The sequence below is a fragment of the Puntigrus tetrazona genome, chromosome 3, assembly GCF_018831695.1.
Source record: "Puntigrus tetrazona isolate hp1 chromosome 3, ASM1883169v1, whole genome shotgun sequence".
NCBI classification, from domain to species: Eukaryota; Metazoa; Chordata; class Actinopteri; order Cypriniformes; family Cyprinidae; genus Puntigrus; species Puntigrus tetrazona.
The window spans coordinates 23,181,217-23,209,173 of NC_056701.1; the positions used below are offsets into that span (position 1 = coordinate 23,181,217).

At 39.2% G+C, this 27,957-nt stretch overlaps 2 protein-coding genes across 3 annotated transcripts; both read left to right on the top strand.

Annotated features, from left to right (window-relative positions):
* Positions 1-3,631: 3,631 nt before the first annotated feature.
* On the top strand, positions 3,632-11,673 carry LOC122341904 (adenylosuccinate lyase-like). Its single transcript, XM_043235597.1, has 13 exons — positions 3,632-3,998; positions 6,297-6,500; positions 7,483-7,527; positions 7,690-7,769; positions 8,053-8,224; positions 8,668-8,714; positions 8,821-8,911; positions 9,059-9,128; positions 9,209-9,356; positions 9,443-9,533; positions 10,589-10,678; positions 10,856-11,032; positions 11,533-11,673. The coding sequence occupies exons 1-13, from the start codon at positions 3,852-3,854 to the stop codon at positions 11,617-11,619; spliced, it is 1,449 nt and encodes a 482-aa protein (XP_043091532.1). The 5' UTR covers positions 3,632-3,851; the 3' UTR covers positions 11,620-11,673.
* A 140-nt stretch (positions 11,674-11,813) lies between these two features.
* tmem150b (transmembrane protein 150B) lies at positions 11,814-15,878 on the top strand. Of its 2 annotated transcripts, XM_043235615.1 has the most exons (7): positions 11,814-12,915; positions 13,952-14,035; positions 14,164-14,223; positions 14,501-14,568; positions 14,652-14,779; positions 14,862-15,039; positions 15,137-15,878. In XM_043235615.1, the coding sequence occupies exons 2-7, from the start codon at positions 13,971-13,973 to the stop codon at positions 15,334-15,336; spliced, it is 699 nt and encodes a 232-aa protein (XP_043091550.1). In that variant the 5' UTR covers positions 11,814-12,915; positions 13,952-13,970; the 3' UTR covers positions 15,337-15,878. The 2 variants fall into 2 exon arrangements, with proteins under 2 accessions (XP_043091550.1, XP_043091549.1); XM_043235614.1 differs by having other exon boundaries at positions 11,814-14,035.
* The last annotated feature ends 12,079 nt before the right edge of the window (positions 15,879-27,957 follow it).

The following is a 27,957-nucleotide window of genomic DNA, read 5'->3' on the forward strand; positions in this document are numbered from 1 at the left end:
TCTCTCGATGTGGAGAAGCAGTGGGTCTACTCCGAGCTCCTCCCGAGTGACCGAACTCCTTACCCTATCTCTAAGGGAGCGCCCAGCCACCCTACGGAAGAAACTTATTTCAGCCGCTTGTATCCGGGATCTCATCCTTTTGGTCATGACCATAGGTGAGAGTAGGAACGAAGATCGACCGGTAATTCGAGAGCTTTGCGAGTCTGTTGATCTCTCATTCCATCCTTCCCTCACTCGTGAACAAGACCCCAATATACTTAAACTCCTCCACCTGAGGCAGGAGCTCCCCACCAACCTGAAGGGGGCAAACTACCCTTGTCCGACTGAGGACCATGGAGACTTGGAGGTGCTGATTCTTATCATACAGCAATATATCATATAGCAAAGGGCTCCTTACCCCATATTCCCAGAGCACCCCCCACAGGACACCATGAGGAACCCGGTCGAATGCCTTCTCCAAATCCACAAAACACATGTGGACTGTCTGGGCAAACTCCAAGGAACCCTCCAGTATCCTGAAGAGGGTATAGAGCTGGTCCAGTGTTCCACGTCCAGAACGAAACCCGCATTGTTCCTCTTGAAGCTGAGGTTCAACTATCGGACGGCTTCTCCTCTCCAGTACCCTGGCATAGACTTTACCAGGGAGGCTGAGGAGTGTGATCCCCCTATAGTTGGAGAAAAAGAGGAACCACCACCCCGGTCTGCCATTCCAGAGGCACTTTCCTCCGAGTTCACGCGATGCTGCAGAGGCGTGTCAGCCAAGACAGCCCTACAACATCCAGAGACCTGAGGTACTCCGGGTGGATCTCGTCCACCCCTGGTGCCTTGCCATCGAGGAGCTTCTCAACAACCTCAGTGACCTCAGCCAGGGTGATGGTTGAGTCCCCCCGGGTCCCAGGCCTCTGCTCCCTCAGTGGAAGACGTGTTGGCTGGATTGAGGAGGTCCTCAAAGTATTCCTTCCACCGCCCGACAATATCCCCAGTCGAAGTTAGCAGGTTCTCGCCAGCAGTGTTGGCAGGGCACTACTTCCCTTTTCTGAGGCGTCGGGCGGTTTGCCAGAACCTCTTTGAGGCCGTTTGAGTCCTCCCCAAACTCTTCCCAAACCTGAGTTTTTGCCTGCACAACCACCTGGGCAGCAGTCTGCTTAGCCCGCCGGTACCTGTCAGCTGCCTCAGGAGTCCCACGAGCTAACCAGGCCCGATAGGACTCATTCTTCAGCTTGACGGCATCCCTTACTTCCGGTGTCCACCATCGGGTTCTGGGGTTACCGCCACAACATGCACAAGACTTTACGGCCACAGCTCCGGATGGCTGCATCGACCAAAGAGGTAGAGAACATAGTCCGCTTGGACTCAATGTCTCCAGCCTCCCTCGGGATCCGGTCAAAGTTCTGCCGGAGGCGGAAGTTGAAGATCTCCCTGACAGGGGTCTCTGCCAAACGTTCCCAACATCTAAAAGAGTCAAAGATGCCACGTGTCTAAACAAGATGTCCAGGACCTCCAGCAGAAATATAGGCCCACAATATCAAAAATACTTCCATAGAAGCTAGTCCCGATTAAAATACCAGTCCTGTCTGATAACAGAATACACTGGGGATTATTTTTGCATGAGAGCATTTTCATTTCTTGTTTTTTTTTCTGACCTTGAGACTCAACTAAGTTCTGCAATTCTCCAGCTGTGGTCCTTGGAGAGTCTATAGACCCTCAAACTCTCCTGCATTAGGACAATATATACACATCTTCTTCCAGGCAGTCTTGTAACATGCTCTATTGATTGGAAAGAATTCCACCATTGCCCCATGGTGGAAGTAGAAATTTTACTGCTCTAGTTCTTTTCTTAAAAGCACTTTCTTATTTGCAAAGCTCAATTATCTATTGGAGCACATCTTGGGAAATTCGGCCTTTGTTTTCCATCCTCTTTATTCTCACAGTAATGACAGTGAGAGTCCTCCCCCCAGGGAGGCAACCCTCTCGTCCACCGGGTTAAACTCCAACACATGGCGACTAAGCTGGGGAGCTATGAGCAAGCCCACACCAGCCCACTGCCTCTCACTGCGGGCAACACCAGAGTAGTGAAGAGTCAAGCCCCTTTCGAGGAGATGTGTTCCAGAGCCCAAGCCGTGCGTGGAGGTGAGCCAGACTATCTTTAGCCGGTATCTCTCGACCTCCCGCAACAACTCAGGCTCCTTCCCCCCCAGAGAGGTGACGTTCCTTGTCCCTAAAACTAGATTCTGAGTCCAGGGGTTGGGTTGTCGAGGTCCCGCCTTCGACTGCCACCCAAACCACAAGGCACCGGCCCCTTACGGTCCCTCCTGCAGGTGGTGAGTCCACGGGAGGATGGCCCCACAGCGCTTTTTTGGGCTGAGCACGGCCGGGTCTCGTGGGGCAAGACCCGGCCACCAGGCGCTCGCATGCCGGCTCCGGCCCCAGGCCTGGCTCCATGGAGGGGCCCCGGCTGCGCCATACCGGGCGTAAGGGGTGATGTGGACCGCTCTTTGTCTGGCTTGTCACCTAGGACCTGTTTGCCTTGGGAGCTCCTAGGGTCATTTAGGCACTCAAACCTCAAACCTCCACCACGTTAAGGTGGCGATCCTCGGAGGGGCTGTTGCACTGCATTTAATAAAATAAAAAAATAATAAAATAAAATAATAAAACTCAAGCTCTGCTACTGTTTACTCATGTGTATGCTAATAAATTTTAAACCATAAGGTCTAGAAGCAAAATTATTTTTTTCTCCATTCCTTTTGAGTCAAATGGACCTGAAAATTAAAAAAACAACAACAACAACAAAAAAAACTTTTACTTTTAATAGTTTGAAAAACATTTTCTAACTTGTCCTAGACAGTTTGGCTGATTTTCACTAAAATTGGCACAAAACATCTTCCTGTTACATACATCAACAATTTTTTTCATTGAATTTAGGTTAAAACTGTTCATGAATAATGCGTCAACGAACCATTTCTCATCTACCATTTTAAGGGGATGGCCATTTTGAAAAGTAGGCAAATGTAGGCGACTGCCTTGGGCCCCCAAAAGCCAAGATGCACATTAAGCACGGACTCGCCAATGGTTACTATTTACAGTATTTATTACAATGACAGCTGTCTGTGTATTTGAGTTGAATGTGCTTCTACTGTTTCTTGAAGCAAACGAAAATATTATGCATCTGAAGCTGACTGCCGCATGAACGCGGTCTCTTGATCTTTCACGCATGCGTACCCCTCTCTCGGCGTCTGCTCTATTCAGCAAACACAGATCTGTTGCTTCTCTAACTTTACATGCAAGTATAGCACAGCTGTTGTCGTTATCTTATATATCTCTCTCTATATATATAAGATAGAAACATTTGCGAAGTGAAACGCACGTCAAAATGGCGCCGGGGATTCCCCAGAGGAAAGTATTTAGGGAGGTTCGCGAGTGCGTGTCTAAAAGTGGAGTGAAACGCAGCCCAAGTTGAGGTCTTGGGGACACTTCTTATACGCATCCTACAGAGGATTCGACCACGGGAGGGCGCAACCGGCAACCTCCCGGTCTTTCTCGGGAATCCAACACGGAAGTGACCAAAAGTAGATGAAGTTCATCTACTGACATAAAGGAATGCCCAAAAGATTTATATTATTTAATAATTATATTAAGCTTTAAATTTCTGTATATTTAAGGCAAATTGAGTGACAGATGCGAAGCCCCGCTATAACGAATTAGCGCCTAATTTCGATTATTTCTGAATGACGCGGTGGTGACGTGATCCATGATGGCGACACCACCTCAGCCCACTCGTTCAAAACGAGCTTTAGAAACCTACAAAGACACCGAAAGAGAAGACTGCGGCGCTGCGTCCATCTGCCGATTTAATGGAGGGATCCGGAGAAGAGTTCATGAAATACCGCTCGCCGCTGGTGTCCCGGTACGCCAGCAAAGAGATGGCATACAACTTTAGCGACAGCAAAAAATTCGTAACATGGAGAAGATTGTGGCTCTACCTCGCTAAGTCCGAAAAGGTAGGGTTTATTTGTTGTGCGTTTATTCTTTTAGATTATGTAACTAAGCTAGTATATTTGTTAGCATTGCGATTCTCTCGAAGTCATGTGCGACTCCGTCTTCGTATTTTTGACCTTGGGTGAGCGCACGACTCGGGTTACTAATTTAGTCTAAAAATAAAAAGGTTGCACGAGCAGAGATTTACGTTACGTTAATTTACGCTAAGTTTACGTTAATGTAGCGTTAACTTTACTGTGGTGTTACTAAATACACACCTTAGGACAACAACTTTAAAAATTGTAGAGATATATATAATATATATATATATATATATATATATATATATATATATATATATATATATATATATATATATATAATTTTATAATGAAATGTAAAATGTGTGTAAAGTGACTGTGTTATTGCATCTAGCCTTAGCAGAGGTGGCGAGTTGAGCATGTGGCTCAACAGTCTGCCAAGTTCAAAGACTTTTTGCCCATTTTATCTAAACTAAGGTCTTGACAATAGAATGCATTGATACTGTAATTGTTCTCTGACATCTACATAGAAGGTATGCAGCTTAGGTAAAGGCTAAAAATCTTTAAAAATGTCCGTTTACAACCCTAGGATTTGTCTCTACAATGAAATGGTATGTTTTTACTTTTGGACAGGTATAACAGAAATACTGAGTTCTGCTCTGATTGAACCGCACTATGAAGCAGCCAATGTTGAGTTCTGTTTTTCGCCTGTTTTTCAGAAGTTATTTTCATGCAGGATATTTACCTAAGAATGAGCAATACCCAATACTGTTAAAGATTTCTTTAAGCAACAAACAAGGAACACATTTGGTACAATTTATCAAGCCTTTGGCTATTGAAAACAGTAACTGTTGCCATCTGAAATTCTGAAATTAATGGCAGCAACTGCTCAGTACATACATTTTTTTTAATTTGGTTGAATGACATACCGATTACCTTTGTTTGGACTGTTGAACTTGTGGTGATTGTGTTTGGATTGTAATTATGCAGTTGTCCAAACAACGCAATCAACGCACATTCAACAGTCCAAACAAAGATCAGTATTCAATATACTTAATCAGTGTTCAGCATTTGTTTTTGAATTTGGTGTAAAGAAAAAAGCTTTTACCTATAGGTTCCTAGTCATTTATAAGACTATTAGTATTATCTTAATAATTAGTATTCATCTAATACTAATTAGTATGAGTGTTAGAAGAAAGCTCTCAAATTCAGGTGAACGATGTTCAGTTTGCTGAGACCAACAAAAATCGACTTGGTTAGAGAGATTTTGATTGAAGAACCATGAAATTAGCTGATTTAGCTGAGATGGGTTAACTGTCATATTGATTGTTTGTTTAAAGAAATCAAGAACTGATGTTGTGGGATCACCCAGTAATCCATAAAGCTTCAAATAAAGTCCACAGTCCATTTGACTAGCACTTAATTGAACACAGTCATGTGGTCACATGGTGGTCGTTCTGAGACAGTGTGGAGACAGACAGGATTCTGTTCTTTGGTCAAATGGTCATGCTCTGGAAATAAAGTCACACTACAGAAGTTTGCTGATGGGGTCCTTGGGACACACTTAGCACAGACAGTACTAGACGAAGCCTTGGGAAAGAGTGTGTGTGCATTTTCAAAATAACCAATGTAAATGTCAGGGTAACAGGAGACTGGCTCTTCTGAGTTAACCTTTCCCCTTTCTGTCTGTGTATTGCTAAAGCTAAAGTGAATGTACTTATTTCAGTTTGCTGTAATACATTTATTAATGTTGCACTGATATTCCATATACAATGAAGATGTGCTATAAATTCTGGTTAGCAGTCTTATTTAATTGCATGTAAATGTGAGCTGTACTGCTCCTTTTTTTTTCTTTTTTCCTTTTTTTTTAAACGCACTTGAGATTTTGCTCTTGTGGACTGTCCCATTAACTGTCATTCAGTTGTCTGAATGCTCCATCTGCCATCAGTGGTTCAACCGTAACGTTATGAAGTGTCAAGGATATTTCACCTTAAGATCAGTGCCATTTTGGAGAGCATCTGGTGGACGTACATGGCATATGCAGTTCCATTGGATGCTGTCCAAAATAACTCTACCATGATGTTACAATGTCTTCTCAGAGCTTCATAACGTTGTGGTTGAACCAGATGGAGCATTCAGACGTCGTCTTTCATTCTAATATGCATTTTTTTGCATGTTGCAAATAGTTTAGCAGTCAATGGGACAAAATATCTTAGTAAATGCATAATTAAATATTACTGATTTCTTTGCAGCTTCATCACTGTAATATCTTGTCTCCAGGAATTGGGTCTTCCCATAACTGATGCCCAGGTGAGCGAGATGGAGACTCACTTGCAGGACATTGATTTTGCCATGGCTGCTGTGGAGGAGAGGAAGTTGAGACATGATGTCATGGCTCACGTGCACACGTTCGCTCACTGCTGTCCCACCGCTGCTCCCATCATCCACCTGGGTGCCACTTCCTGTTATGTGGGAGACAATACGGTGAGGCCAAAATATGAATCTTATTAATATAGTGTGGTTATGTTACTAATTTTCTACTAAAATACGATTATAAACTAGGGTTAGTGGATAATTCACCAGCAAAAGAAAAACTAGTGAAACATTTTTATGCAAAAAAAATTTAAATAAAATAGTCAAATTAAATCTTGGTAAAATGTTGAGGCTGGGACACATCAAGCCGACGGCAACCAACAAGCGTTGACAAAAACTGGAGGTGTTGCTTCGCATCAGCAGCGTTGGACAAAAAAGCTGCGCTCAAACACACTGCACAGACTACAGCCGACGACAAACTAAACACTTCTGCATGAGAAGAGTTGGCTATTTTAGCAGCTGTCTATAGTAAATATTCATCAATCAAACTAAGAAACGGGAACAAAGATACGAGGTAAACAAAACAGCACTTGCCCTTTGTGTTGTTGTAAAATACATTAATGAAAAATAAATGCATTTACAGATACATTTATTATAAAATTAAAATCGAGAGCATTTTTGAAACCATAAGGAGCCGATGTCATACACTTTGAATCAAAGCAATGTAGAAATTATGCTTTATTTGTCCTACTAAAATTTTATAGTCACCTTACACACAAGATCAGCTGGCGATTGACTCATTGTGACTGAAACTACGATCCGCAAAATATGACCATATTGGAACCCATACCAATCCAAGGTATTGGATCAATGCACCTAAATTTCTAGGCTGGACATCACCGATGAAATGATTATAATGAGGACATTTTAATTAAATCAATTTGTACATTTTAATGTTGGAAAGATCTATTAGTCACTATGAAAAATCCTCAAAGAAAAATAATAACATATATTATATATATATATATATATATATATATGAATATATATATATATATATATATATATATATTTGAATCAATGTATGTATATATATATGTTTTATTTTAGTATGTTGAAATTTGTCTTACTAAATGCTTGTTTTTTTCTGTAGGATCTGATAATGCTGCGTGATGGATTTGATATCCTTCTACCCAAGGTAACCTGATACTTTCTGGTATTTACCATTTCAATCAAAAATTTCAGGTCAATTTAGGTTGTTCAAATTTTTATTCCATTTATATTTATTTTACATAAATGCATAATTTGCATCCACTTGACTGATCTCTCTGTCTGTCTCTCTCTCTCTCTCTCTCTCTAGTTGGCTCGTGTCATAGACAGACTGGCGAACTTCGCAGAGAAATACGCTGACTTGCCGACTTTAGGCTTCACCCATTATCAGTGAGTCCAATGCATGTATTAGACCTGGCAAATAAACAAATATTACAGCATGTTTGCATGCAAATAATTTTTCTGTTTTCCTTTCTTCCTTGTCTTCTGTTCTTGTCTGTCATACTCACCATTTCTATATATTCCCACTTACCTATTTAACACTTTATTTTGTAACCTGCATAATATTGTTTTCTGTGGTAGTTCTTCATATTTTAACGTTTCTTCATTTAAAACAACACTTGGCTGGTTTGGGTTTTATCGTCCCTCTCCTCGTTCCCATCTTTTTTCTCAGACCAGCTCAGCTGACTACAGTCGGGAAGCGTGCTTGTCTGTGGCTGCAGGATCTGGTGATGGACCTGCGTAATCTTCAGCGTGCAAGAGAGGACCTGCGCTTCCGGGGCGTCAAAGGAACCACGGGCACTCAAGCTAGCTTCCTGCAGCTCTTCCAGGGGGATCACGAGAAGGTGATGCAGCTGCATAAAAGTTTTATGCCTCAACACTAGTTAACATTACACCTAGTGTGTACCAACCGCTCTTTGTAAAGGGAGCGCATCTTGTGATATAACACATGTCAATGAGCTCCAAATCTGTTGAGTAGCAAATGCTCCACGGTGGACTTGTAGATCGTCACTCCTCTTAACCTGTGATCAGTCAGATCTGACACCTGGACACACATTTATAATATTGATACTGATCAAATTTGATGTAATTTTATACATTGCTCAGTTAAAATTAAACTCTTACCATTATCATTACCAATATCTGCATTGGTTGTGTTTGGGATTTTGTGTAGTTTTAAACATTTTTTTGGAAGGTGCTGTTTTGTTAGGAAAACATCAATGAAATAATATCTTATGGTTGAACTGGCATTATTTATAATTTTTTTTTTTTTACTATTTTCTGTTAGGTGGAGGAGTTGGATGTGAAGGTCACTGAAATGGCTGGTTTTAAAAAGTACGCTCTTATTCTGTAATAAATGTTTCAGTTAGCTTTGTGCTATTCAGTAGTGTGTCGTTAGCTGAAATCTTACATTGTATATGACTAATATGTGCACTACTAGATCGTACCTAGTGACGGGTCAGACATACAGTCGTAAGGTGGATATCGACTCACTCAGTGTGCTGGCCAGCCTCGGAGCCACTGTACACAAGGTCAGACACAAATAATAAACTCCCATATTAAAGCTTTATGCATTTAGAAATGAGCTGCTGTGAATGTCCACAGTGATCACAGAACGGCAGCATTCATCAGTTGTTTGATTTAAAACACCCTCATTTTCTCCATCGATTTGGCTGTAGATTTGCACTGATATCCGTCTGTTGGCTAATCTGAAAGAGATCGAGGAGCCGTTTGAGAAAGAGCAGATTGGTGAGCTTGTATGTGAGACACAAGAATTCTAATATAATACACCAGCCTCATTGATCTGTCCTGTTGTTCTCCGTCTGCAGGTTCTAGTGCCATGCCGTACAAGAGAAACCCCATGCGTGCGGAGCGCTGCTGTAGTCTCGCTCGTCACCTGATGGCGCTGGTGTCAGACCCTCTGCAGACAGCAGCAGTGCAGTGGCTGGAGAGAACCCTGGACGACAGCGCTAACAGGCACTGTCCCCATATCTGTGATTTGACCATGTGATGTGAGACGCGCTGTTTTGACTCTGCTTTATTTTCTTTTTGTGTCTGTTCAGGAGGATCTCATTGCCCGAGTCCTTCCTCACAGCGGACATCATCCTCAGCACTCTGCAGAACATCACTGAAGGACTGGTGGTGTATCCGAAGGTGTGTGTGTTTCATTAGCAGTCTCTTCAATACAAACTTTTATTGTTCTGTTGTAGCCAGATGAGCTGAATGATACACTCATCTACACTGTTGTTAAAGCTCCCCAATTATGGGTTGTAAAAAGGTTTTCAGGAGTCCCAAAAAAAAAAAAACTTATACGGTTTTGTTTTAATTTTTTTTAATCTTATTTGGTCAACAACTCCTATTCGATTTAAGTCATTAAAATTTTCCAAACCCCTCTGATGATTGGTCTGTTTTATTTAAAGCAGTGTTTGTGAGCTTTTAACGTTCCAAAAGCAGCACCTAGTGGCAAAAAATGAATTTGCGTTTTCATTCAGACCAGTGGCAAAAGACCAACAAGTGGGTTGACAATATGCTAATGTTTCATTTCAACATGAAAGGGCTAGGGATTTGTTTAAAAATAGACTTGTTTCAATGATTCCGAGTCAACTCTTTCTTTTGGGAGAGATAACTTTATACATTTTATAAAGTTTTAAAACTGTGCAGGATATTTTTATTCCCTTAGAGCTGTTACACGCTGCATGAAAGTAATTTCACAAATCCAGCACAATTATTCATTTATTTTTTTTGGTTTTCACTTGTGATTTTAATATTTTAAAATGTCATTTATTTCTGTGATGCTGGTGTTAAATTTAGGCTGCCATCTTCAGATCCATAAAAAAATCATTTTAATGATTTAAGTGTACAAGAAATATTTTCTGTATTGTCATTAAAATTGGTTAAAATTTAGATTATGGAAACCCAGTTATTTGAAAGTATGTTTTGAATCGTTATTAACGTCTGTCACTTTTGATATAATTAGGACATTCAAACACTTTATGTAGACTTATATATATCTCATCATCAATTCATTTTTATTTATAGGCAGGCACCTTTCATGATAATCAAGCACACCTTACAAATCTCCTTTTAACATCAATGTAACAACAGGCAAACAAAAATTTTAATTAAAACACTAAATAATTTTAAATTTACAGCATAAATCAGGTTAAATTCAGCACTTTTTTTTAACCATTCTTTCTTTCTTTTTATAGGTGATTGAGAGACACATCCGTCATGAGCTACCTTTCATGGCTACTGAGAACATCATCATGGCCATGGTGAAGGCTGGAGGAAACAGACAGGTGATTCATTACTAAGATTTTTGTATTGTAAATAAAATTTGCTTTGGTAAATCATCATATGATGTTTCAATAAAATACTTGCACGGTCCATATTTCTCTGTAAGCGCAGCAGATGTTGCACGCTTTTTAATGCAGGAAAGAAACTGATGTTTTTGTCTGTTCTGAAAACACACTCAGGACTGCCATGAGAAGATTCGGGTGCTGTCCCAGCAAGCTGCGGCTGTAGTCAAACAGGAAGGAGGTGATAATGACCTGCTTGCTCGGGTTCAGGCTGATCCGTATTTCTCCCCTATACTAGGACAGCTGGACTCCATACTGGACCCCAAAACCTTCATCGGCCGAGCCCCACAACAGGTATCCATACATGTGCATCATTCCACTGCTGTGCTACTGTGTTTCTCACCAGGGCTTGACATTAACTTTTTGTGCTCACCGGCCACTGTGGCTAGTGGTGGTGTTAAATTTACTCAAATAGACTTTTATTCAGCCTTAGTGAGGCTGTGCGAGCCTCAATAACATTACCTTTTTACTCATCATCCTATCAGTCGCCATTTACATGCACTGAATGTAATAAAATTACACCTTTTCTCACTGAAATTTCGGTGCAGTTAGATGGTTTTTATCAGATTACTTGTCCAGTCAGGCAAGTAGAATCCCTTTTTTTTTTTCTTTTTTTTTTTCTCTCCACAAAAAAGGGTAGGCTACTTGTCTATATATAAAAATCGACCCTCTAGAGTGGCTAGTGTAAGTGACTGTTACCCGCTGGTTTGGTGGGTGTTAATATCAAACCCTGTTTATCACATATTTAATGTTTTAATGAATGTCAGCTGTGATACTGTTTCTCTGTGTCTCAGGTTACACGGTTTTTGTCTGAGGAGGTCAGGCCCGTTCTAGAGCCATACAAGAGTAAAATGGACGTCAAGATTGATCTTGAGCTCTGAAACGCACACATACGTGACACATCAGAACAGTATTACAATAAATGGTTTTCAGTATTTTGTGTGGTCTTTTATGTGCCATTTTAACACATACTTCTCTTAATTCAGGCGTATCTTAATTGCTTAATGTAAACCTTAACGTGTAAAGAAATAACTTTTGACAAAATCTCTCTGAGTATTACATTTGTCTGAATGAAGTGTATTTAACTTTTATACTTTAAATGTTTCTGTATTGTTAAATAATACATATATTTGAATGGCTGGGAGGGAGGGAAGGGGTAAATAATATAGCTATTAAATAAGTTTTTAATGTGTATTAATTAAATGAATAGTTCACCCAAAATGAAGACAGAATTGATCATATACTCGCCCTCGAGTAGTTCCGCTTCTGTATTTTTATTCTCCCGAAGATATTTTGGAAAAAGTTTGTAACCAGGTTGTTTTGCGTCGACTAACAGTTTTTTTTTTTTTTTTTGGTTGTGTTTTTCCCCCACTAGTCAGTAGTTACCCAAAATAACCTGGTTACACACTCATACAGAGTAAATGATGGAAGAATTTTCATTTTTGGGCGAACTATTCATTAAAGATTAATATAACTGTAATTTTTTTTTTTTTTAAGGGTTTAAGTTATTTTACTCGCATACGCTTACCATTATGTATTATTATCATTACTAAGTAATAAAATACTTTAATAATGACAGTACTTAGATGACAAAGGTCTCTGCATTGGCAAAACCTCCTGTAATAAAACTGAGTGAGGCTCCAGCAGATTATTCACTGGTGTGATATGATATGATATGATGTTGCTCATGGCGCAAATCTTGAAACGTGTGTGAACGGATGTGAAACGTGAAACATTAAAGTACACACCACTCGAGGTCGTCTTAAAGATCGGGTCGAAGTCTATTCACACATGCTTTGAAACGTGCCGTAGCTTCACTTACTGTCTGGCGATGCGTCTAAATTTTCGCCGTTCAGTCAAGGATTTCTTTACCTGCTCGTTGATTGTTTTTTAATGCACCAGCAATACTCCTCATAAACATTAAAACTGTTGTGCATGAAAACCAGGGCGCATTTTATGGTGAGAGAGTCAAAATCACTTTTTGCCTCTGTTTTGACGCCTTTTTTTTTTTTGCATGACGTGCTTTTATGCATCGAGTTTAGAATAGTTTGACGAGCAGGTAATTTATTAGTTAACTTAGTGTTTCTGAGTGATTCATCAGAGGAGGAAAAGCAGGTGTGTGTGTGAGAGAGATATAGTTTGCTTTGGGAACACACTACAAGCGTTGCAGGTGAGAGGTAAGTCAGAGTTCTTGTTTGCCATATAACGCGATATGCTGGCGTTCAAAAGTTATATTGTCATTGTTGTAATTCTAATCAAAATACACTTTTTTAATTTAGAAACGTCTAAACATTTATTTTAAATTGTGAATTTGATGTACTGCTTAAATGTAAATATATAGGCTATATAAAAACAAATAAATACATCTAACCCTAAACTTTTGAACGGTTTCCATTTCTTTTGATTTTTTTTTATCGTCTCTTTCCTCAAAGTTAAGATTTCTTACTACTTTTAGCATAATGACCATAAACTGCACTTAGTTGAAATGGTTTGCTGTAATCGCTGTATCTCCAGCTAGCATGCTAAAAATCATTTCAGTGGTGGTTGTAGTCTTTTCTCACTGTCATATTTTGCATATTGTTCACTTTGTCGATTTCTGTGAGTTTAACAGACTATGAACGATCTTATTGATGGTTAAATTACAGTCCTTTGCATTTGAGCCCTGAATTAATATTGCATTATAATAAATGTTAACAAGCTAGCGCGCAATTTCCAATGAAAAGGGTAATGAAAAGGAATCAAAGTAAAAAAGGGAGTTTCATTCTATTTGTCAGAAATGTAAGGTGGCTTTTTCATATATTAATCTTTAATAAAGACTTTCAACACCACTATAACCCGGACAGGTGCGTGTCGAAAAACGTGACACCCCCTTAAACACTGATATATTTATGGGGCTGTAAAAATCTAAGCAGGTTGTTCCTGTGTTTATCTATTGTTGACGTCTAAATTTGTTCCCTGTGTGCAATCCATTATACATAATATTATATGTATATAACACATCATTTGTAATAGTATAAAATGCAATATTAATGTAATAATAATGAATCAAATATTTTTTTTTTTATGTCTGGACACTTTTGTATGCACTGGTTGAATGTCCTGTGAAGACTTTCTAGGCAAATGTTCATTGATTAAAATGTTTGCTAGGTGAAAGTGTAATCTGTATATGCTAATGAATGTGTTTTTATGTAAAGACACCTGATCTTTCTACAGGTGATCTGATTGGGCCATCATGTGGGTATGGGCATTACTTCCTGTCTCTCTGGCAGTATTTGGGACTATAGGGATGTGGGCTGTGTGAGTATTTCTTCACGTTTCTCTCACTCTTTCAAAACATTTCTCTCATTTCTCTTTAATACCCTCAGTATCAATATCAATGCAAAAAATTGATTCATTTGACTCTTTCTGCACTTATGTGTGTTCAGGTATGCCATAGCTGTGTCCAATAACACTGTTAATATAACAGAAGAATTCCCTTTCATCAGGTATGTATCTTACAAATAGACTTAGTCAGGGTAGCGCCGTGTATAACTTTTGACAGGAATGTGAGAGTGTTAATTTTTGAGTTAAAAATATGCTTTTTTTTTTTTTTTTTTTTACCATTAATGCATCTAAGCTTTGTCAAAAAGTGTTTACTTAACTATGGGTTTAACTATGGTAATAAGTATGATTTTAAAGCGTTGTAAGACTGTAAGACGTTCCGGAGCCAGAAATGCATGTATGTATGTGAATTTGAAAATCGCTGAATATTGTTTCCTCCAGCACATGTGGCTCCTACAACCCCCAGAGCTGCCTGTTTTCTCAGATCTGCAATGTATGCTGTGTGCTGGGTTGAGTGTTGAGTCTTCTCATCTTATTTGGAAAATAGGCCCACATACCGTACCTTCTGTGTGAACTCGTTCTCTTTCCGTAGCTTTGTGGATTGTCACGATCAGATTTCAGCAGGTCTGTGATTTGGGCTCTGGGTCTCATTTAAACACGGCCGGTTTGGTGCTTGGCTTCATCTCTAGCATTGGGATTTCCATCCTTGGGAACTTCCAGGTACGGTATGTAGACTACAAACGAAGGGAAGTTAGTTGATCGCGCCAATTGTGCTTATTTGTGGTTGTTTCTTCGTTATTAGCAATCCGTACTGAAGGGAGTTCATCTTTTCGGGGCGCTCTTGGCCTTCTTACTGGGTTTGGTTTATTTCTGGATCCAGGCGTGGCTTTCGTACCACAGCCCGCCGTCACATGACCGCAAGTGGGTGGTGCCGGTGCGCATCATCCTCTGCAGCCTGTGCACTGGTTTTGTCATCTGCAGTATCCTTCAGCTCTAGAACTTTTAAGCCATTTTAGTTATGAAATGAATGCATGTTCGCATTATTGTCCTGTCGTCCTTAACCTTATGTCTTCTCAGTGTTCGTACTCTATAAAACAGGGTTTCGCTCGGAAGCTGCCATGTGTGAATGGGCTCTGGTCATGTGTTTTTTTGCGCTCTTTGCTGTTTTTGCAGCCGAGTTCAGACACGTTGACTGCCACAAGCTCACCGTACAGAACGAGGGAAGGAAAAGCATCGGTGAATCTAATGGCGTGTGGACTATACAGGAGATCCACTAGAAACACCTGGCAAGTTGGGTTCGTGACAGATACGTACAAGTTAATGCAGACGCTATGAACTATAACCTGCGCAGCTCTGCTGGAGTACACAGAAAATCCACATTTTAAAATATAAATGATATGTTGAAAAAATGCTATGCAAGAATATTGTTTACTTGACATTTACGTGATGTTAAATTATAGTTTATAATGGAAAACGTGTTTTATCAGTAGTTTTTTCAGGGAACAGTTAGACCTCAGGCAGGTAGTGTTTACATAATGTTAAATATATTGTGTTATAAATATTTAATTCTATCTGACTGTTATAAAAAGCTATTATTGAATATGAAGAAATGAGTAACATTGCACGATGTGAAATAAATGAAAAGGTTTAGCTCAGTTTAGCTAGATGTTCACTTTCCTATCTAGAGCTTATGAACCAGAGACACCTGTAGAAGTTTGTCTTTGAACTTTTTTTTTTTTTTGTGATAGCATCACGGTTGAAAAATAATTATCTGGTGATGTGGATTTTCTTATTGTAGAGTTAATAAAAATGATAATGAGCGTCGTAATATTTCTTGTGGTTGTCATGACAGATCAGTGGACCGGGAAAACTTTTAAATGAGTGAGTGGTTCATTCATAAATTCGTACAGCCTTATCTCTTCTAGCTGTGAGAACAAATCAGAAGATAGAAAATAATGTTTTAAAAGGGCCAGGACTACATATTGGTCTGTGTATGGCTCTACTTCTGGTGTAATAGGATTATCCACCTAGTTTTACACAGAAGACCACAACGATAGAACAACCTACAATTTTTTTTTTAAGGATATTCTAACAGGAGCAGAATGGCAGTTTTTTAAGCATGTTTCATAAATGAATTGTATCCTGAAGCTTAGTATAAAAACCTGAAATTAAATATTTGAAAAAGAAGATCAAATTTAGAGAACACAGAATTACCTCAGAATTATTTGTGCTAATCTGGTATCTTGTGGTTAATTATATGTCAAGCCCTATTTAACTGGCAGCATTCCTCCATTTTTCACTGATATTCCATAGTAGAAAAAAAATACTATGGGAGTCATTGGTGACCCAAAACAGCCTGGTTAAAAACTTCTTTGAGGTCGGCATAACAAATAAATAAGTAAATTATGACAAAATTTACATTTTTTGGGTGAACTATTCCTTAAACAGGGTAAGCTCACCCGTGCTGAGGAGCATGTCTTGTGGAAGCGGTCCAAAGTTCTCTCCAAAGGCCTCTTATAGCTACCTACAAGGCAGGATGAATGTAAGTGTTTGTCACAAAATCCTTCAGCAACACACAGTTCCTTCATGCTAGACAATGTCACAACACCGCAAAACAGGTAAAGCTAAGAAGAACTATAAAATAATAAAATGACTGGGCTACAGTTCTGATCTAAACCTGACTAAAAATCTGGCAAATCCTTGGACAAAGTTATGTCTAAGAAACCCACTACGTTCACAACAGTTTGAATGAAGACATTAAAAAAGAACACTGATATATAGCTAATATTCCTACAAATTTTGAGTGTTTATAGATTGCTCTCTAATTCTGATGTCCAGTCAGTGTATAGTCCACCACATGAAAGCCCGAGTGTGCAGTATATACTTTATTGTTTTTTTTAAAACCATAATTCATGTTGCAGTAGTGATAAATATTGCCAAAATAAATGAATACGTATCGTATGACAGAAAGTGCCTTTGCATAAAGCAAACACCAGAGGGAGCTCTGGATCTGAGTTGATCTTCCTGTTTGCCTTCATCTCGCAGGTAAATGCTAATTGAATTTTAGAACGTCTTTAGCTCCAAACGGTGTTAAAGTAATTTAGGTTAAATGTTAAAACGAGGCGTGACATTAGGATATAACTTTCAGTAAGTCAGTCAGATAAGCCTGTGAGTCTGGACACAGCACAGTTGGACGTGATTTTCAGATGGGAAACGGCAGCAGAGAGCAGTCTGTGCGTCTCACGATGACATTCTTTCACATACACATTGCTCTCAATGGGTGGGGAAAAAAACAGAACAAAAAAGAGAGAAAGGGACACGAGGGGGCAAATGAAGGGAACTTAAAGGCTCGTCGAAGAGTCCTGGGAATCTATTTCTTTCTCGTTTCTATTTTAATATCCTTTCATGATCAGTGTTTTTCTAAAATCTGAGCGGTCTTCTTTGGATATCTGCTTGTTTTGGTTTTTTTTTTTTTTTAAGGGAATAGGGTCAACTAATGCTGTTGTCTAAACACTGACAAAATCTTTAACATAAGATAAAATTTATGCAATTCAAAACCGGTAATAGACGTGGGCAATCAATCAATCAATCAATCAATCAATCAATCAATCAATCAATCTATCTATCTATCTATCTATCTATCTATCTATCTATCTATCTATCTATCTATCTATCTATCTATCTATCTATCTATCTATCTATCTGTATTAAATAAGTAATAGATTACAAGATTCAATTTGTCACTCGAAGCCTACCACAACCTCTGCTTTACTCTCTTAGCCAAGCAGAACGTGTCCCAGTCTGCCATCTTTATCCAGCATGAAATTCAATCATGGCATCACTGTGACCTTTTAACAGACTTGAACACACATTTAATACAGAGGCAAAGTCAAAGGGTTCTGGTGTTAGATATGGGGTAAACGCTGTATTTGGCCAAAGGGCATCAAGTCTAGCTAGCTCTTATGTAATGCCTCTGTGTGTCTGTATCAAGCGTGCGTTTGTTTTATCTTTGTTTTAAAAGCGCAGCAGGCCTGAGGTCCACCGTGCCTTTCACCTCGACCGTAATCTCCGTTCACGCCTGCGTTATTCCAGATTATTCTTATCCCTTGCACAACTCCCGCTGGGCAACAATAGCACTACCGTACTATCTGCAAAGCAAACGGCCTGCCCGCCACCTCACACACACATGGCTTATCAGCAAACAGCCAAATCCTGCCCCGAGAGAGAAAGCGAGAGTGCGGAAAAAAGAAAGCGAGTCGGTTCGTCGGGTTTAAAATGTTCCAGCTACGAGGGCGGGAGCACAACAGAGGCATAAAATCTGATTTAGGCCTAAAAACCTTAATCTCCTCGATCCATAATCTAACAGGTCTGGAATTCCCCCAGCTGTTAGGAAAGAGGGAGCGAGGGAGCAAAAGTCGTGCCGCTGTTTCCAGCGAGTGGGCATCTCCAGTCATGATCTCATCCCGCAGCGCTGGCACTCTCAAGCAGAGAGCTGCCCTTTTGCTCAAAAATGCCAAGCACACCACATTCCTACACTCTGAAAAGTCCCTAATTGCTGAGATACACATTCAGACGGCCCCTTTGCCCTCTTATAGAGAACAATCAGACGAGACTTAATTATATAATTATATGCGACCGGACCCCCGCACACAGACCAACACACTTCGGGACGTTTGTGACTGTAGGTTTATTTGATGAGAGGAGATTGCTGCTCTCTTAGGCATTTGGGTGAACAGAAATCTTAATCGGAGATCATTAAGTGTTTCTGTTTGATTCTGTTTTACGTCTTACACTTTATTGTACTGCATGAATGGCATAATTTTATATTCTATATTCAGAAACATTTTGAGGATCGCACTTGTTCCATTAAACCCAATAGGAATTAGCATCAACTTTTGGATTGCAGAAAATAAGCTCTGTGACCAACAAGAGTTTATGATTCTTACACGTTTTTCTCATCATAACCTAAATGCAATCACCAGAGGTACAAAGTTACAGAAAATTACTAAAAAATGAACTACACCACTCTCTTGTGACTCCAGCTTTGACGACTCTTTTAATTAGTTTATTTTGTGTAATTGTGAGTATAAAAATGAGGCTGTAAAAAGAACTAAGGAGTTTTCTTGATTGGTGTGAGGTTTAATGTCCCAGACAACCTCTGTAGTCCCATTTAGCAACAGTTTAACAACTGCATTAAGTCATGAGAAGTGCATTACTGATGTGTTTATTTTTATAGAATAAAATGCAAGTGTCTTGATCTGATTTCAGGCATTTAACAAAATACCATCAACCCTGACATAGGATTATGGAAGCGTAAGTGCAAAGATGCTAACATTTCCCAATTTTAGGTTTCCTTTCTACAACTCATTCATGTTCATTCTTCTCCATCTTTACCCTATCCATAAATTTCGGGCATGTTTTCTATTTTTCGGCCCTTTCTCTAGGTCCCCCTGGAAAGTGTTGTCTGCCTGCTCTAGGCACTTGACCCGGCCCCGGATAAGCGGAAGAAAAGAAGAAGAAGAATAAAAATCCCCACCTCCCAGTCCAACACAATACCTCTCCTCCTGAGGACTTTAGTTGAGTTTCTCAGCTCAGCATTTTTGAACTCCTGTTTAGTCTGGCCCAACTCACTTTCATCCCGACTCAAATCAGCAAAACTCAAATAATCTCACCTGAAGTCATCCCATTTTGTCACATCAACTCAAGTCGACTTTACTCAAGACCTGTTATGTTATTTTAAGACATATTCTCAACTCAAAGTCTTCACAAATACAGTCATTTGGTCTCAAGTCGACTTGTCCTCTGAACTAATGAACACAAGAGAAGCTATTTTGAAAACTCACAGTAGGGTCCAGTGTTGTTTGGACCCCAACATTCTTCTTCTTTTTAGAGTTTTAAAAGGAAACAACACGAGTCAGTAAAAATATTTTTCATTTTGGGTGAACTATTAACCTATTTCCCAGTAAACCCAACACAAGCCTTCTAATGTTAACTCGGCTCAACTCATCTTTGCTCATTACAACTCAAGTCAACATAGAGGAGCGGTATTGTGTTGGACTGGGAGGTGGGGATTTTTTGGGGTCAAATACCCAGGCAGCAATGGGGGTGCATAGAAAGAGAGAGAGAGAGAGAGAGAGAGAGAGAGAGAGAGAGGAAGAAAAGTGAAATTTGTGGATTTGTGGAGTGGGTGAAAAGAGAGATAGGATGAAATGGACACAGTGACAACATAATTATGATCGTTGGCGTATGGATAAAGATAATCACACATAGACATTTATGACCTCTGTCACTGATAAAGATCTTTTCTGTTCACCCACACACAGATGAGACTGGAACATGCCACTGTGGACTTTTGGCTGGCTGTCAGATCTCCCAGTGTGACGCTGGATGTGCTGTTTTCCTCTGTAGGACACAACAAACTTCTATTCTCACTTTTAAACTTCAGAGTATAAAGTGTTTAAGATTCAGTTCAAACTCGGCTCAGTCAAGCTAAACAGAGCCTCTATCTTTCTCCTTTTTCTGGTGTTGTTGGCGCAATAAACAATAATTACCCAGTGAGAGCAGAATATGGGTGTATCTGAGTTAGATATTCCTTTTTAAACATCTAAAGCTCCTGGCCTCTCTGGCTTGGGTGAAGCAGTCATGTGGTTCATCAAAGTCCTCCGGGTAGATGGGGCTCTTGTTTAGTGGTAGACACAGGGTGCATGTGTGCTTTGAAACGGCTGTGCCTCGGGCTCTGCGCGTTCATGTTTGATGTGTGGCATGGTGGTGGTTTCACATGGATCTTGGTGGCTTTGAGATGAGCACATTTTGCTCTCTGGGAAAATGGAGCAGTTCAAAGAAGTTATAAATTTGGGGATGTTGCACTGTCCTGTTCCTGAAAATGTGGATGGTATCACGATCAACAGGTGTGCTTGTAAACTGGTTTGCCATTTGATGCCTTTTTTGTTTTAAATGTAAAAATATTTTAAGCTCCATGCATTGCACACAATACTGGTTTGGCTCGATGTGGAACCGCTAGGTTTTGTAAAATAGATTTGCTCTATGCACAATGATTAAAGGGTTACTTAACATAACATTTTTATTGGTTAAAATCCAAAACAATTAATTTTAGTGATTGATTTAAGCTGTATCAGGTTACAAACCCCCAAAAAGTCCAAATGAATGTTCATCCGTTCCCCTGATAACCTTTGCAAGATGCCACGGTGTGGTTGAGACCTTTTTCTTTGAATACTGTGACCTTTTTCCCAGACCAGATGCCTTAAAGAACAGTTACTGGAAATCTCAAGCAAGGTAAATATAATAATGAAGAACTATTCCATTATGTAACCGAGATGACATTTCAAAACCTGCTGGTGGGACATCGGCTCCAAAATTAGACCTAGGTGTCCTGTCTGCATGCTTGTTGTAATTTGATTTATGATATCATGACAACTCTCAGACGATTTTAGCATGGTACTGTACATGTATTTTGTCCAGATTGAATAGATCTGGAACGCTGCTGCTGCTGCTGCTGGTTAATGCTGTATAGTTGTAGATTTTTGTTGCTTTTGCAAAGCAAGTACAAGAACTTGCTATTACCAATGTATGCGCCGATACTGTTCTGTGAATTATTACAACACAAATCGCATATATATTAACCTGTAGCAGATCTATATAAGTGGAGCTGGGGATGTGGAGGGTTTCAGAGGAACTCTAAAAGTTCTAAAAGCCTGTTAAATGTAGAGAAGCTAGCTTATCATGTGTATGCAACATGAACCGATCAGTATGTGTCATGCCGTTTAATGCTGTGAATATCATCAGTTTGCAATGACGACCCATCAGCCATCTAGGGTTTCATGGTTTACAGAGTACAGCTCGAGACTGTTAAAGGGCACTTCATAGTCATGTACTTAATAGTGTTGACTCTTTAGTATTTCTTTAGATTAACGTACGATCATCTAAGTGTACTCAACTCTGCTTTTTGGAGACACTAAGAATATGAACTAAAATACATTTTTAAAATAATATCTCTGTTTATATTAATGGTGTCTCAAAATAGCACAGTGTATCTTTCTCTCTTTATCATTTAAAAAAAAAATTATATAACAAGTATAAAATTAGTCTGCAAAAACAGAGCGCTTAAAGCACACTATGGAAGTGCACTCGTATGCTCTAAATATTGCTAATAGTATTGTCATAACATAAGGAAAATGTTTGCGTATCATATACAAGGCACAAAGTACAGATATTTGACTGAACATCTCTCAATGTCTCTGTGCTTATCAACTCTTTTGTAGATTGCTGTCATGGGAGTCACAGTCCAGGACCACAGAACTGTGTCAGAGAATCGGCAATTAATCATTCGCTGATGAGCATTACATCCTAAATGATTGCAGATTTTGCCTTATGACTAAATAAATGTTTCATGATTCACCAAATTTGTCTTAAAACTTAATAGTATTAATGCTTAATACTTTTTCCCTCTCGTTGGCATTTCGGAAGCATAACGGATCGGTGCATGTAATATTTTATATTTTGAAATTATGCCCCACCAACATGCAGCATTAAATTTGCATGCATTTTAAGTTAATCCTGTGATGATTCATCCTCAAGACATTCGGTCTGATAACAAACCCTTGGGACTGTTGGAATACATCGCAGTTCTCCCAGGCTACAAACCGCTCGCGTCATACAGGCTTTCCTCCTTGTCCTAAAAAAGCTCCACTCTTCTTAGCCGACTGCAGCCCTCTCTAAAGGATGATGTGGAGAATAATGGAATAGAGGTCTGTGTGTGCTGACCTTTCTGAGCTAAACTTGGCCTGCCGGTGTGAATGTGCTCCTAGGGTCTATTGTGTTCACAGCCGTTATCATTGTATTGCAGTTTCCTCTGTTCGAGAGAGAAAGAAAGGGAGAGAAAAGCTGCTGCTGGATCTTAGACATGCTGAGGTTGTTAGAAATCTGGAAACATAATTCATATTAATGAGACCAGTTTAGATTCCTGAAGAAGATGGCAGGTCAGGTATACCCAGCTCCTGATTTAGTCCAGTATCTGAAAGTGTCTAAAACCAATCCTCCGTGTCAGTAAACGCAAAGATAAACTCATTTTACTGATGGAAGAAACTCTTTTACCAGAGTGATCTACGGTCATTTCTATGCAGGACACTTTTGTACAGTCTTCCAGGAAATTCCAGAGAAATAGAAATTAAAATAAACTTGATTTGAATTGTTCATTTCTGCTTTCTTGGTACTGACAATTTATCATCAGGTGTTTCTTCTAAAATTCCTTAGGAGCAATGAAAACATAAACAAAAAGACCCTTTTTTTCAAGTTACAAATCTGTATTGGATTCAAATGGATTCATTCTCCATTGATAAAGTAATAAAGGTAACACAATAAAGTTTAGTATGTTCAAAATGATGAATATTTATGCAATTTAACAAATTGCTAAATTAATAAATGTATTGTGCGCCATAAACTAACAATAAAAAATAATGTAATGTAATTTCCAGCTGCGTTAATTCGACTGTTCACAATTAATAATACATCAATGTGCAACAATGTTTAAATACCGTAAAGTTTTGTTCCCGATTAGCCCAGTGCATGAGCTAATATTAATGGATTGAATTTCCCCCCGATTTCTGTTTGTTGTTTCTGCCTCTCTCGTGGGATAGAAAGAACAAGAAACAGAGGCAGTGAGTGATAAAGAGATGCGATTGGCTGAGGAATTTTGGCACTGTGTGAGTCTGTGTCCACCTGCAGATTCCCCTCACAATCCGTTTCACTCACAATACGCCCACAGGCCTGCTCTCTCTGCTCCGCCAACAGGGGGCGCACTTGTGCTCGGTGGTATTTGCGTGACTAATTTCACACTCTCTCCTCTGCCCACTCGCTGCTTCCCTGTCTCTCAGTCAGATGTTTGGACAAAAGACATGGTGTCAGAGAGTGGGTGAGACGATGGGACTGTTGCCATTGGCAACCTGGATACCAACACAATGATGACCCAGGGAATACCCTGTGTCTAATGGAATAAATGGAGGCATTGAGAGTGAGGGAGACGGAGAGTGAGAGGAAGAGAGAGAGAGTTTATGTCTGACACATCAGAAGGGCTGTGTGAATTGAAGTCCACCATTGTCTGCTGTATGAGAGTCTGGTTTAGAGATGACAGAGATGGACTGCTCTTAGACCAGTGTGTGTGTGTGTGGCCTTATATCTGTCCACAGTTGCCCAAACTGACCTAAAGTCAAAGTATTGTGCAGTCATTGTAAAGACAATCTTTAATCCGTGAAATATTTCAAGATGAACCATGCACTCAGTGTGATATTGTAAACACAGAAGTGTCCGGGAGTTTTCTGAAGTCAAGAGGTGAGATTTTAGCCCCATTAACAGGCAGCCAGCTGCCAAAATTATAGATTGTGCTTTTAACTGGAGGTCTTAAGGTGTTTAATGGGATTCAGGTCTTTTTGACACAGAACAGGAAAATGTAAGGACAGTAAATGGGATTCAAAAGTTAAATAAGGATACAAAAAATCCTAATCTAGGACTAGTTTTAGGTATGATATAAATAATTTCTGAAAGATTTCACTGCCATTATTCACTAGGCTTCAGTTTTGCAATCACAGTGAAAATGTAGTAAAATTAATTGTTTTAAAGTTTTTTATATTTGACAAATTTTACTGTTTATTTTGTTAACATAAAAGACTTAGTTTTAGATTTAGTTTTAATTTAATTTGTTTAAGCTCCCTTCTTTATTTCCAGTTAAGTGCTTCAACTTAGATGGTTGCTAATACAATGTTAATAATTTCAGTTCAAATTTTTTTTATGTCTTTTTTTTTCATCTAATATTTATATTTTGATTAAGATTATTTGTAGTTTGTGTACTCAAATTTATTATTTATTAATATTTCATGTTTTTCTAATATTTAATTACACACTTTGCCAATTTCCTAATTTCATGCCTAAGAACACTTGTTAATTATACTTGTATAGGTCCATACATCTCCATATAGATTATATTTGTAGTTTTTCTTACAAAAAAATGGGTTTGTGAAACTGCATGGCAGGGTGTGCTGCATTTTTTAAAAATAATTTTTACCTCATTTACATTCTTTTTAGCTCATTTACATAAATGGATGTACATCCTAATACATTTTTTTTCTGTCTAACATGCTGTGCAACCTCTGTTTTAAAAGCGGTAGTATATTGTTTTAAGTGTTTCCTGTTGACAAGAGGTGCTACCAGGTTGTGGATCATTTTGAGAGAAAAGCCTATTTTTTCAGTTAAGACTGACAGCTTAAGCTACTGGTAGATTAAGCTTAATGGATATGTCAGATTTTCAAAACACTTGGAGCTAAACGATAGGCTCAGGGCAGCTAACATTAGCTGAGGTGGCAGTGGGGAACACTGGGGAATTTCACACGGATACTGCTGCTATACCTTTCTTTCTGTTTTAAAACAGCATTAGAAACCCTTTTTTGAAGAGAACTCCTCAACGATTTGCTTCATTCAGAAATTCATTTGAAAAAGAATGTGTTTTTTGTTTCAGGAACACAGACCCTTCTCAATATGCTGCAGGAGATTACAGGCCGAGATAAAAGCACTCCTACGGCAAATTCGCACACGCCATCAAAGTTATCCTCCTATTGTTCCCCCAACACACAGGAAGCCAGCATGTTGTGTTATTGTTGGATGACAAGACGTCAAGCGAGGGAGAGGAACCAAGTAGAGAAAGAAAGGGGGATTTGGAAAGCAAGAGATCGGTTCAAGCATCTGATTCTGCTACCTGCAGCCAAACCCTGATCCTGATCAGCTCTTTGCGATTGAACCAGAGTCGTGAGGACATTGGGATTCTTCTCCAAACAGGAAGGTGCAGAAAATGATGGGAAAAACAGCGGCAGGGCTAATGGTGGGGATAGTGCCAGAAACTGACTGATGTCAAACACTCTGCATCGATAGTTGTGAAGGTTTCGGCTTTTTCATTTCAGCGTTTGATTTGAGGGCACAATGGACAGGAACCCAGGGGATAGAAACACAAAAAAAATCTGCACCTAAAATTTAACCAGCAAATAGCAAGTGATTACATATATGATCCAGTTTATATATCTGTTCTAACTTTTAACCTGTTAGAGCTTTGTTCCTTGTTGGGACATTTTTTTGGTCACCATGAGGAAAAAATCTTATAAAACATACAGATTTAAATGTTTTGAAAATCTAAAAATGGCAGTAGTTTCCTGTAAGGGGTAGGTTTGGGTGTAGGACAAATACACATAAAGTCTGTACAGTATAAAAACCATTACGCCCATAAAACATGGAAACACAACATGTGTGTGTGTATACCAATGTTTGAATCAAAGTCTCTTCACACTCAAACCAAGTAGATCCTTAGTTAAGACAGAGGTCTTTAACCTTGCTCCTGGGAATCCACATTACATCTGAAATCAGAAACTTCAAAGTAAAAATTAAAAATTAACCTCTGTTCTACACTCTAAAAAATGCTGGGATAAATACATCCCAGTGGATAAAGTATGGACAGGACCATCGATTGGGTTGTTTTGCTCCAGCAGTTGGATTCCTATCTACAAAGTTTGGTTAAACATTTAATCCTTTGATTCTGTTGATATTTTACACAGCAATTTTCTTTATTTTTTATGCATTATTCTTTTCAATCACAAATGCTTATCTTCTACTAGGTCTGTGGCCCCATCCACGACTTTATGCATTACTTAATCATGTTGGGAAGGTCATGCGTAACAAAGGCAAAAGTAGTACCGAAATCCATCAGATGTTCTCCTCTATCCTCAAAAACTGCAGACATTGCATAACCTTCCCTAAATGATTAAATACTGTATGATATTGTGGATGCGCATCGCAAAGCGAGATAAGCCTTTGTGGTTAAAACATTAGACGTTAGAATGACTTATTTTTGATAAGTTTGTTTTGTAATGTCCTTTGAAGCTACGTTGAAACTTCAGTTTGGACCTTCTGCCCATTGATAGTGTTGAATAAGTTATCAGGAAATGTTAATTAATCCTTTAATGTGTAATGTGGATAGGAGCAGCATTCTTGGGAAATGTAACTTTTGAATACTCTTTAAGGCCTTACTTGCACCTGATTTAGCATAATTTTCTAGGCAAAAAAAATAGTATGCCTATGTCAAAATACTGTGTCAGATTTCACGGCAGTTGAATAGACCTACTACTCTCATGAAATTTTGAAGTGTGCATCCAATGGAAATATTTCTATCCCATGAGGCCACGGTAGAGGATTTGTGAATGTCAGCGACGCGACACAACAAACACCGGTGGCTCACTCGACAAAGACAATTTGACAAGTAGTATAAAAGAACATACTTTTTTCAGTAAAAGCACCTACTCATGTTGGCGCTGATAGACTTGTGGGACATTGCACTATGAGTACCCAACATGAGAACCTCCCCGCTTTGGTTCCTACCACTTCCACACTGTCCTGTACTAGTAAAGTATAAAAAAAAACAACCTAAAGCTACATTATATGTAAAAAAGGAAGGACCTGCTCAGAGAGAGAGTGTGATTTCATATGCAGCCGTTGATTACCTGCTTCAGACACAACTCTGAACTAAACTCTGCAGGAAGGTAAATCTCTAGGAGCAGGATTTGATGTCCTTGGGGGCTATTTCCAACGAGCGAAGGAGAACTTTTAATCTTTTGTTCAAGACTAGATCTTGATAAATGTCTCGCCAAGAGAAGCCTGACCAACCCAGTGCCAAGGTTTCTTCTATAACGCAAGCCTGGAAGAGGAAACGTATAATATGAGCACTTCCATACTGCACCATTTTGGAATTGTGAGTTTTTAGACCCGTATCTAAGATGTCTGGAGATTATTTTGTATATTATATTGTGCTGTGTTTTGCTCTATTGAAGACCATTGTCTGGCCATCTCAG

What these genes read in the sequence shown, in the direction of transcription:
- tmem150b (XM_043235614.1), top strand. Translation starts at nt 13,971, where the DNA reads ATGTGGGTATGGGCATTACTTCCTGTCTCTCTGGCAGTATTTGGGACT. An exon ending in CCATCCTTGGGAACTTCCAG is followed by an intron (nt 14,780 to 14,861) that starts GTACGGTATGTA and finishes CTTCGTTATTAG; the next exon opens with CAATCCGTACTGAAGGGAGT. An exon ending in CACTGGTTTTGTCATCTGCA is followed by an intron (nt 15,040 to 15,136) that starts GTATCCTTCAGC and finishes ATGTCTTCTCAG; the next exon opens with TGTTCGTACTCTATAAAACA.
- LOC122341904 (XM_043235597.1), top strand. Translation starts at nt 3,852, where the DNA reads ATGGAGGGATCCGGAGAAGAGTTCATGAAATACCGCTCGCCGCTGGTG. An exon ending in TCGGAGCCACTGTACACAAG is followed by an intron (nt 8,912 to 9,058) that starts GTCAGACACAAA and finishes ATTTGGCTGTAG; the next exon opens with ATTTGCACTGATATCCGTCT. An exon ending in GACTGGTGGTGTATCCGAAG is followed by an intron (nt 9,534 to 10,588) that starts GTGTGTGTGTTT and finishes TTCTTTTTATAG; the next exon opens with GTGATTGAGAGACACATCCG.